General features: G+C 65.4%; 2 protein-coding genes across 2 annotated transcripts in view; both read left to right on the top strand.

Annotated features, from left to right (window-relative positions):
- Positions 1-904: 904 nt before the first annotated feature.
- MCOLN1 (mucolipin TRP cation channel 1) lies at positions 905-9,317 on the top strand. The gene is made up of 14 exons (XM_059833088.1): positions 905-920; positions 1,086-1,276; positions 3,840-4,007; positions 4,104-4,263; positions 4,417-4,504; positions 5,269-5,365; positions 5,519-5,618; positions 5,750-5,856; positions 6,068-6,217; positions 6,699-6,800; positions 7,057-7,179; positions 7,461-7,667; positions 7,760-7,890; positions 8,352-9,317. The coding sequence occupies exons 1-14, from the start codon at positions 905-907 to the stop codon at positions 8,386-8,388; spliced, it is 1,677 nt and encodes a 558-aa protein (XP_059689071.1). The 3' UTR covers positions 8,389-9,317.
- Positions 9,318-9,974: 657 nt separating this feature from the next.
- The window catches only part of LOC132320554 (patatin-like phospholipase domain-containing protein 6), a 16,253-nt gene continuing 15,239 nt past the window's right edge, over positions 9,975-10,988 (top strand). Inside the window, 1 exon segment of the mRNA XM_059833062.1 lies at positions 9,975-10,106. Coding sequence (XP_059689045.1) covers positions 9,975-10,106 — 132 coding nt within the window.

Genomic DNA, 10,988 nt, shown 5'->3' with positions numbered 1-10,988 from the left:
CATGCCACATGTCACCATCCATGAACACGTCCCCCCATGCCACATGTCACCGTCCTGGTGTGGCCACAGCCCTTCATGCCACATGTCACCCTCCATGGACATGTCCCCTGGGTCACATGTCACCCTCCTGACATGGACATGTCCCCCCATGCCACATGTCACCATCCATGGACGTGTCCCCCCATGCCACATGTCACCATCCTGGTATGGCCACGTCCCTCCATGCCACATGTCACCCTCCATGGACATGTCCCCTGGGTCACATGTCACCCTCCTGACATGGACATGTCCCCCCATGCCACATGTCACCATCCATGGACGTGTCCCCCCATGCCACATGTCACCATCCTGGTATGGCCACGTCCCTCCATGCCACATGTCACCATCCATGGACATGTCCCCCCATGCCACATGTCACCATCCATGGACGTGTCCCCCCATGCCACGTGTCACCATCCCAGCATGGACATGTCCCCTGGGTCACATGTCACCCTCCTGACATGGACATGTCCCCCCATGCCACATGTCACCATCCATGGACGTGTCTCCCCATGCCACATGTCACCATCCTGGTATGGCCACGTCCCTCCATGCCACATGTCACCCTCCATGGACATGTCCCCTGGGTCACATGTCACCCTCCTGACATGGACATGTCCCCCCATGCCACATGTCACCATCCATGGACGTGTCCCCCCATGCCACATGTCACCGTCCCGGTACAGACAGCAGCGCAGGCGGTGGGTGGGCGTGGCTACGCCACAGATAGGCGTGGCCACGGCCAGACAGTGGGCGTGGCCACATCGCTCTGGACGGCGGGTGGGCGTGGCTACGGCCAAAGGGGCGGGTAGGCGTCTTCCGGTCACGTGAGACGGGGCGGCTGAAGCCGCGGTGCGGCGGCGCTATGGCGGCCCCGTCCGGTGAGCGGCAACCGGGGACCGGGCTGAGCGCGGGGGGGGGGGAACGGGGCCGGGGAGGGCGGCGGGGAGGGCGGCGCGGGCCGGTACCGGCCCGCGCCGCCCTCCCCGCCGCCCTCCCCGGCGGAGGCCCTCGGTACCCGCCGGTTAACGGCCGTTTCCCCTCAGAAACCGAGCGGCTGCTGGGCCGCGGCCCCGCCTATGGCACGACGGAGTCTCCGGTGGTGGCGGAGGAAGAAGAGCTGCGACGCCGCCTCAAATACTTCTTCATGAGCCCCTGCGATAAGTACCGGGCCCGGGGGCGGCGACCCGTTAAGTTGGGGCTGCAACTGGCCAAGATCCTCCTTGTCACCGTCCAGGTGCGGGGACACCGGGGCCGGGGGACACCGGGGAGGGGTGGCCCTGGGGCGACGGGGGCACCGGGGCCTGGGGACACCGGGGAGGGGTGGCCCTGGGGCGAGGGGGGCACCGGGGCCGGGGGACACCGGGGAGGGGTGGCCCTGGGGCGAGGGGGGCACCGGGGCCGGGGGACACCGGGGAGGGGTGGCCCTGGGGCGAGGGGGGCACCGGGGCCGGGGGACACCGGGGAGGGGTGGCCCTGGGGCGAGGGGGGCACCGGGGCCGGGGGACACCGGGGAGGGGTGGCCCTGGGGCGACGGGGACACCGGGGCCTGGGGACACCGGGGAGGGGTGTCCCTGGGGAGACGGGGGCACCGGGGCCGGGGGACACCGGGGAGGGGTGTCCCTGGGGAGACGGGGGCACCGGGGCCGGGGGACACCGGGGAGGGGTGGCCCTGGGGCGAGGGGGGCACCGGGGCCGGGGGACACCGGGGAGGGGTGGCCCTGGGGAGACGGGGGCACCGGGGCCGGGGGACACCGGGGAGGGGGACACTGAGGGGGGCGGTCCTGGGACCTGGGGACACTTGGGGGGGGTCCTGGGGACACTTGGGGGGGGTCCTGGGGTCACTGGGGGGTGGTCCTGGGACCTGGGGACACTGGGGGGTGGTCCTGGGACCTGGGGACACTGGGACCTGGGGACACTTGGGGGGGGTCCTGGGACCTGGGGACACTTGGGGGGGGTCCTGGGACCTGGGGACACAGGAGAGAGGGACACTGGGAGGGGGGTCCTGGGACCTGGGGACACCGGGGAGGGGTGGCCCTGGGGCGAGGGGGGCACCGGGGCCTGGGGACACCGGGGAGGGGGACACTGGGGGGGGGGTGTCCTGGGACCTGGGGACACTGGGGGGGGGGGTGTCCTGGGACCTGGGGACACCAGGGAGGGGGATACTGGGGGGGGGTCCTGGGACCTGGGGACACTTGGGGGGGGTCCTGGGGTCACTGGGGGGGTCCTGGGACCTGGGGACACAGGAGAGAGGGACACTGGGGGGGTCCTGGGACCTGGGGACACTGGGGAGGGGGACACTGGGGGGGGTCCTGGGACCTGGGGACACTTGGGGGGGTCCTGGGGACACTGGGGGGGGGGTCCTGGGACCTGGGGACACAGGAGAGAGGGACACTGGGGGGGGGGGGGTCCTGGGACCTGGGGACACTGGGGGGAGGGTCCTGGGACCTGGGGACACTGGGGAGGGGGACACTGTGGGGGTCCTGGGGACACGGGGGAGGGACACTGGGGGGGTCCTGGGACCTTGGGACACCGAGGAGGGAGGCACTGGGGGGGCCTGGGACAGGGGGACACTGGGGACGGGGGCAGTTGGCATGGGGACACTGGGCACAGGGACACTGGGGAGAGGGTCCCCTGGGACATGGGGACAGCAGGGAGGGGGGCACCATGGTGGCACTGAGGGGCAATGGGTAGTGCGACACTGGGGCATAACAAATTGGAGGTTGACAATGACACAGGCAGTCCGGGGGGGGCTCTGAGGACAGGAGGTGACCTCTGGGCACGGGGACATAGGAGGGGACACCCTTGGTGGGGCTTGGGGACATCGTGGGGAGCGCTGGGGGGTTGGGGCGTGGGGCTTGGGGACAGTGGGGGACTCAGGAGAGGTTCCCTGGGCGGGGGTGTCTGTTGGGGTTACTCTGGTGGCACATTCTTGGGGTCCTGGGGTGTCACAGGCAGTGGGTGATGCCAGGGTGCCCCAAAAAAGGGGGGGCAGAAAGGACACCCCCCTCCCCAGCGTGTCACCGGCTGCCGTACAGGCGCCAGGCTCTATCCCAGGGCGGAAAATCCCCTGGGAGCTGCCGGGCTGCGGTCACGAGGCGCTGAGGAAGCAGCTGGCACGTGACATCCCCCTCCCGGTGAGGGAAATGGGGGCGTCGGGGCCTTGACCCCCCTCTTTTCTGCCTGCTCAGCGCAGCCTGGCTGCCTGCACCCAGCTCAGCGCCACGCTGTTATCCTGGGTGCTTTGAGCGGTGTCACCCAGAGCCACCCGTGCCCTCACCCCGCCAAGGAGCAGCGCTAACGAGCGGTGTCTTGTGTTAATAAATACAAGTTAATTACCAGCACGGGGAGGGTTTTAGAGCGTGCAGGCAGGGGAGAAAAATGCTGATGAAGGAAGGATGAAGATCAGGGTCCGCTCAGCTGCCGTGTTCCCGGGGTGCTTGGTGACGCTGGAGGGGATGCGTGCGTGTCCCCAAGGAGCTTGTCCTCCCCCTGGCTGCAGCGGGACACATGCCTGTCCCCAAGGAGATTGTCCTCCCACCCGTCTGCGGTGGGAGAGGAGCTTTGCCGCAGGAAAACAGGCAGCTTAAGAGGTTTAGGGGCAACCAGGTGGACGTGGGGACAACCCTGGGGACGTGCTAGCTGGCCCTTGTCGTCTTGGGGTCACCCAAGTGTAGGGTGATGGCGTTTTGCCTCCTGCGAGGATCTTTGGGGTGAAACAGCTGTGTTTTGGGCCGTGGCCTCGTTGTTTATGGAACCGCTGGGGCAGGGATTTAATCGTGGTCTCCTTTGTCCCTCAGCTCATCCTCTTCGGGCTCAGCAACCAGATGGTGGTGACGTTCAAGGAGGAGAACACCATCGCCTTCAAACACCTCTTCCTGAAGGACTACGTGGACGGCGCGGACGACTCCTACGCCGTCTACACGCAACGCGACCTCTACGACCGCATGTTTTATGCCGTGGAGAAGGTGAGAGCCACAGGCAGAAGGGGACAGGGAGGTGGCTTGGGGACACGGAGGTAGCTCGGGGTCACATCCAGCCGCTGAGGGCATCTCCTTCTCCAGTACTTGGCCATTCCCAACGAGACCATCGGCCGTTACGCCTACGTGCGGGGGGAGAGCAGAGGGAACCAGTCGGCCCTCATGCTTTGCCAGCAGTACTACCGTAAAGGGCGCATCGATCCGGCCAACGACACCTTCAACATCGACCCCAAGATTGTCACAGGTGGGTTTTGGGGACGGTGAGGCTGAGATTCTTTTTCCCACAGCCTCCGCTGGATCCCGGGGAGGTTTTTGGTCCTTGTGCTGGGCTTGAGGGGATCCAAGGGGTCTGTGTGGGGCCTCGGGCTTCCCTGAAGGCGCTTCTCCCTCCCTGCAGACTGCCTGGGAGTGGATCCCGAGGACCCACAGCCTCTGCCCCCGGAGCTGGACCGCAGCTACAAGAACTTCACCCTCAAATTTCACAAGTAATCGCCTATGCCATAGCGCAGTCCGGGGTGTCCCAGCATTTGGGTGCTGGGGGCATCACGTCGGCGCAGGGTATGGGCAAGGGTGGAACGGGGATCCCAACGCGGGGACTTCCTCGCGCTGAAGCCCGCTGCTGGGATGGAAAAGCCCCCGTTGGTTTTAAAAACCGCTCGCAGGATAGAAACAAATCCAACCCTGTGCCGAGGGAGATGTGAAACCGGTGAGGTTGCACAACAGGACAGCTGCTTTCCGGCCCCGTCTCCATTGGCGTTGGCCGCAGAGCTGACCCCGAGGCACCGCTGCTGTCCTGCAACACCCGCGTTGGGGCTTGTTTTCCTCTCCCTGAAACCCTGCGCTGACTTTCGGCAGCGTTTTGAGGGCCCGTGGCCAAACCCTGCAGTTGTGGGCACGTTATCAGCGTGGGCAGGCCCCGTCTTCTTGCCGGTGCCGGGCAGAGGGACGCTGCTGCTGCTAGTGCAGAGAAATGCTGTGTAGCTTGTGGCACTGTTTCTTCCAGCTGGTCTAACTTCCCCCTTGAAGCAAAATTCACCGACCCTGGGGCAGGTTGGGTGTGATTTGCTCCTCTAAAGCTGGAGACACCCTTTCCTGGGGCTGTACACACCCCCAAGGAAGGTGCTTACCCCCTCTCTGTCGATTGTTTTGACTCTCGGTGCTGTGTTTTGGGGATTTTGGGGGGTCTACGTGGGCTGAGACACCCTGGACAAGCCCCAGGAGGAGGATTAACGAGTGTCCCCTCCCACAGACTCATCAACGTCACCATCCAGTTCAAGTTGAAAGCCATCAACATCCAAACCATTATCAACAACGAGATCCCTGACTGCTACACCTTCACCATCACCGTGAGTGCGTTGGTGCCGCTCCCCGCCTCGGGGATGGTCCAGCCGGACTGCGCGGGCGTGACGGTGGCCCTCGTGGGCCCGTAGGGACCGGGTACGGGCAGCGTTGAGCTGCCAGGCGGTTTCACGGGCGGTAACTGTCCCCCTTCTCCCCAGATCACCTTCGACAACAAAGCGCACAGCGGCCGGGTGAAAATCCACCTCGACAACCGGGCTGACATCAAGGAGTGCAAAGATCCCAGCGTCTTCGGCCGAGGTGGGAGCCGCGAGGGTGTGACAAAGGTGACGTCTGTCCCCAGTGGGTGCCAGAGGGCTGCGTGGGAGGGCTCAGGGTGCTCCTGGGTGGCTGTCCCCCCTCGTTAAGAAGAGCCACCGCGCCTCTTGCAGGTGACAACTCCTTCCGGCTGTTCTTCGACGTTGTCGTCATCCTCGTCTGCTCGCTCTCCTTCATCCTCTGCGCTCGCTCCATTATCCGGGGCCTGATGCTGCAGCACGTGAGTGGTGGGACAGTGGGAAGCGGCGCTAACCGTACCTATCCTCCACGGTGTAACCGGTGGGGACGGGCAGAGCTGCCACCGGGACGCTGCCGGGTTTCGGAGGAGGCCCTTACCCCACGGGGATGTTCGGTTAAAGCTGTATGTGCTGCGAGACGGGCAAAAGTCTCCGGCCGGTGGGTAAAGGACCCCATTTTTCCTCCCCACGCAGGAGTTCAGCCGGTTCTTCCAGCGCCGTTACAACCAAAGCGTGTGCTTGTCGGATCGCATGGAGTTCCTCAACGGCTGGTACATCCTCCTGGTGATCAGCGACGTCCTGACCGTGCTGGGAACCATCATGAAGATCGGCATCGAGTCCAAGGTATGGGGACATCGGGGAGCAAAGCCGGAGGTTTTGCAGATCCTGGGTGCGCTGGGGCTGCTGGCACAAGTGTCCCCATGCTCCGGGGAGGGGACGTTTCCATGTGGCAGGGGCAAGCCTTCCCATTTGGCCACGAAACTGCCTCTCCTGGGTGCTGGCAGCGTGTTTTCTGCCCCGGTGAAGCTGTCCTGGATGCGATCAGAGCCCTGACGGCAGGTTAGGGGGACAGGCATCGCTCCTGAGCGGTCCTGGCCCAGCTGGGACCCCAGAGCCCCCCCTTTCCCTTTTGGGACAGGGAGATGGCAACAAAGGGACAGGCAGGGTCCTGTCTGCTGCTGCATCGTGGCTTGTGGCACAAGGATTTCGCTTGCTGCCAGCTTGTGGCCACTGCGGAGGGTTGTTAGGGCTTCAGAGACGGCGTTGGGGACTTCGGGGATGGCGTTGGCCGTGCCTCAGGCCCGTGACACCTCTGTCCCTGCAGAACTTCGCCAGCTACGACGTCTGCAGCATCCTCCTGGGCACCTCCACGCTGCTGGTCTGGGTCGGGGTCATTCGCTACCTCACCTTCTTCCAGAAGTACAACGTGAGTGATGCTGGGGAGGTGACCTGGGAGCCAAGGGGACAATTTCCAGGGCTGGGAACGGCTGTGCCAGCCTGGCCCTGAGCGCCTGGGCGAGCTCAGGCTCGTCCTACGGCTGCTGTGTGTCCCCTGGGTCCCTATCCTGCTCTGCCGGGGACCTCGGGGTTTGCACGGGGTGCTTTAACCACTGTTGGGTCCCCTCCCGCCAGCACCCTCGGCGGAAGACGGGGGTTAATCCCGACCGGTTTTCCTCCACCAGATCCTCATCGTCACGCTGCGGGTAGCCCTCCCCAACGTCATCCGCTTCTGCTGCTGCGTGGCCGTCATCTATCTGGGCTACTGCTTCTGCGGGTGGATCGTGCTGGGCCCGTACCACGTCAAGGTGCCGCTCTGGGACAGGGTGGGCTTCACCCACCTCCGGGCGATTCCCTGCCCAGATTTGGGAGGAGACGGGTGCGGGGCCGGTCCCCGTTTTGGCAGCGCGAGTTAGATACGGCGCTGCTCTTTGCCGCAGCCTCTCTCCTCGTGGCACGACGGCATCGGGGTGGCACGTAGGGTGTTCGGGAGCGCTCGCTCCCTCTTTGGGAGCTTCCAGCCTGGCGGTGGAAGGGGTGACATGGTGACCGGGGCTGGCTACCAGCCCTTTGTCACCTCCCATCCCAGTTCCGATCCCTTTCCATGGTGTCCGAGTGCCTCTTCTCCCTCATCAACGGGGACGACATGTTCGTTACCTTCGCCGAGATGCAACAGAACAGTTATTTGGTGTGGCTCTTCAGCCAGATCTACCTGTACACCTTCATCAGCCTCTTCATCTACATGGTCCTCAGCCTCTTCATCGCCCTCATCACCGGTTCCTACGAGACCATCAAGGTGGGGCTTTTTTTGGGTTTTTTTTGGGGGGGGGGGGATTTGTTTTCCCCCTTGCCGGAGCGATTCAGCTTCCCTGTCCCCTTTCCCCGCAGCACCAGTGCGAGGGCGAAGCGCCCGTCTCCCAGCTCCACGCCTACATCGCCCAGTGCAAGGACAGCCCCAAATCGGGCAAGTACCGTCGCGACAGCGCCTCGTCCTGCTCCGTCTTCTGCTGCTGCGAGCGGTGAGCGGGCGATGTTGGTGCGGGGGGCAACGGCGTGGGCTTCTAGCCGGTGGGTCAGGGCCGGGTACGCTCTGCGACCCCCCCGTTATCTACGCCGCTCCCTCCTGCGTGCCGGGAGAGGAGGGTTTTACGGCTATTTTCACCGCTGGCTCCTCGTACGTGGCTGATCCCCCATGGATCATCATTTCCAGCCCCTCTCCGTGCCGGGGAGTCTCTTGCCGGCACCCCAAAATAGCTCTGTGCCCTTGGGGACCCCTCCACGGGGGTATAACCGGGGTACGTGGGCTCTCTGCGTCCACCCCTCGCTACCCTCGTGGCTCCCTGCTTCCCACCCGCCTCGTTTCTGGGGTGTGTGGGGGGTGTCCCTTTACCTATGGCTGGGTCTCGTTTCCAAAATCGCAGCCGCCTTCCCCAAATTCCCCAGATTTCCCCCCGTTACCACCAGCGCTGTCTCCCCGCAGGGCTCCTCTGCAAGACAACGCGCTGCTGGTGAATTGAGGGGGAGGACCCCTCGGCGCGGACCCCCAGGGACATGAGGGAGCGGTGCCCTGTGCTCCCCGCCCCCGGCCCCGAGCGCTTTTAATTTATTTTATCGTCTGCTTTTATCGGCTCGGGGCCCGGAAGGAGTGGGGAGAGACGGCGCCCGCGTCCCCTGCACGCGGGGGACGTTAGACGGACGCTTGTGGCCCTCTTTATTTTTCTTGACGGACCTTGGCTTTGCTGCTCCTAATCCTGAACTGGAGGATTTGAACCTTTCGGGGGCTCAACGTAGAGCCCTGTGACCCCTCGGATGTGTTTTGGGGGGGCAACTTGGAGCCCTGTGACCCCTCGGATGTGTTTTGGGGGGGCAACTTGGAGCCCTGTGACCCCTCGGATGTGTTTTGGGGGGGTAACTTGGAGCCCTGTGACCCCTCGGATGTGTTTTTGGGGGGTAACTTTGAGCCTGGAGCCCTGCGACCCCTCGGCTGCATCGGGGATGTGGCCGAAACCTCATTGTAAAGCCCCCCCAGCCCCTTGGCTGCCTTGGGGACTCGTCCCCAAGCCCCCTGGTCCCTTGGCCACGTCAGGGACTTGTCCCTGCCCTTGTCCCCAAGCTCTCCAGTCCCCTGGCAGCGTCAGGGCTCCATCCTCAGCCCCTTGGCCACGTCGGGGACTCGTCCCTGCCCTTGTCCCCAAGCTCTGCGGTCCCCTGGCAGCGTCATGGCTCCATCCTCGGCCCCTTGGCCGTGTTGGGGACTCGTCCCTGTCCTTGTCCCCAAGCCCTGCGGTCCCCTGGCAGCGTCATGGCTCCATCCTCGGCCCCTTGGCCGTGTTGGGGACTCGTCCCTGTCCTTGTCCCCAAGCTCTGCGGTCCCCTGGCAGCGTCATGGCTCCATCCTCGGCCCCTTGGCCGTGTTGGGGACTCGTCCCTGTCCTTGTCCCCAAGCCCTGCGGTCCCCTGGCAGCGTCATGGCTCCATCCTCGGCCCCTTGGCCGTGTTGGGGACTCGTCCCTGTCCTTGTCCCCAAGCCCTGCGGTCCCCTGGCAGCGTCATGGCTCCATCCTCGGCCCCTTGGCCGTGTTGGGGACTCGTCCCTGTCCTTGTCCCCAAGCCCTGCGGTCCCCTGGCAGCGTCATGGCTCCATCCTCGGCCCCTTGGCCGTGTTGGGGACTTGTCCCTGTCCTTGTCCCCAGGCTCTACGGTCCCCTGGCACTGTCAGGGCTCCATCCCTTGGCCACGCTGGGGACTCGTCCCTGTCCTTGTCCCCAAGCTCTACGGTCCCCTGGCAGCGTCAGGACTCCATCCCCGAGCCCCTCGGCTCCTTGGCCACGTCGGGGACTCGTCCCTGCCCTTGTCCCCAAGCCCAGCTGCCCTGTGGCAGCATCAGAGCCTCGTCCTGGAGCCCTGCAGCCATTTCGGGGGGAGCAGCAGCTCCCTTTGACCCCCCCCCCCCAGGCACCTCTGTCCCACTCCAGCCGGGACCGGGGCAGTGGGGTAAGAGCGAAACGGGTCCCTTGTCCCTGTCCCGAGGGCTGCGGTTTGGGCAGAGGGCCGGTGTCACCCCCCCCGGAGCTGTTTACGCGCCACGGGACGGGTCAAGGGCATGTTTTGTAACCGGAGGAGCAGCCGCTCCCGGCTGGAGCGGGGCCAGTGGCCGCTCGTACCAGGCATCGCCGCCTCCGCCTGCCTTCCCAGCACCCAAAAAGGCCCAATTGAACCCAAAATCGGGGGCCTGGTAATGGTGGGGGTGGTTGGCGCTGCTCTTAACACTGCTTTCATTCGTGGACTGAGTTGTGGCTGGTCTCAGCTCACAGGGGTGTTGCTCGCCCTGGGTTTTGCGCCCTGTTTTGGGGTTGCGGGGGGGGAGTTGTGCCCCATGTGGGGTCCCGGTGGGTGCCCCCGTGATGGGAGAATAAAGCGCCCTGGGAGACCAGTGGGTCTGTGCTGCTGTGGGAACCCCTGGGCCGGGGCGAGGGAGGGTGGGGGGTGCCAGCACCCTGGGGTGCCTGTGGGGACAGGGGTAGTAGTGGGGATGTCACCCTGGGGTGTCACAGGGCTGTGGAGGTGGGATGGTGGGTGCTGTCACCCCGGGGTGCCCGTGGCGGGACAGGGCTGGTGGTGGGTGCCACCACCCATGGGGGACAGGGCTGGTGGTGGGTGCTGTCACCTTGGGGTGCCCATGGGGGGACAGAGCTGGCGGTGGGTGCTACCACCCGTGGGGGACAGGGTTGGTGGTGGGTGCTGTCACCTTGGGGTGCCCATGGGGGGACAGGGCTGGCGGTGGGTGCCACCACCCGTGGGGGACAGGGTTGGTGGTGGGTGCTATCACCTTGGGGTGCCCATGGGGGGTCAGGGCTGGCAGTGGGTGCCACCACCCATGGGGGACAGAGCTGATAGTGGGTGCTATCACCTTGGGGTGCCCATGGGGGGACAGGGCTGGCGGTGGGTGCCACCACCCATGGGGGACAGAGCTGATAGTGGGTGCTGTCACCTTGGGGTGCCCATGGGGGGTCAGGGCTGGCAGTGGGTGCCACCACCCATGGGGGGACAGAGCTGATAGTGGGTGCTGTCACCTTGGGGTGCCCATGGGGGGACAGAGCTGGTGGTGCCCCCGGGT

This window comes from Gavia stellata, chromosome 38 (assembly GCF_030936135.1).
Source record: "Gavia stellata isolate bGavSte3 chromosome 38, bGavSte3.hap2, whole genome shotgun sequence".
NCBI classification, from domain to species: domain Eukaryota; kingdom Metazoa; phylum Chordata; class Aves; order Gaviiformes; family Gaviidae; genus Gavia; species Gavia stellata.
The sequence above is the reverse complement of the archived record's forward strand: the minus strand, read 5'-3'. Positions and strand labels throughout refer to the sequence as shown.

Excerpts from the sequence above, each read along its gene's own strand:
- MCOLN1 (XM_059833088.1), top strand. Across the intron at positions 1,277-3,839 it reads TCCTCCTTGTCACCGTCCAG|CTCATCCTCTTCGGGCTCAG; the intron begins GTGCGGGGACAC and ends TTTGTCCCTCAG. Across the intron at positions 4,505-5,268 it reads TTCACCCTCAAATTTCACAA|ACTCATCAACGTCACCATCC; the intron begins GTAATCGCCTAT and ends CCCCTCCCACAG.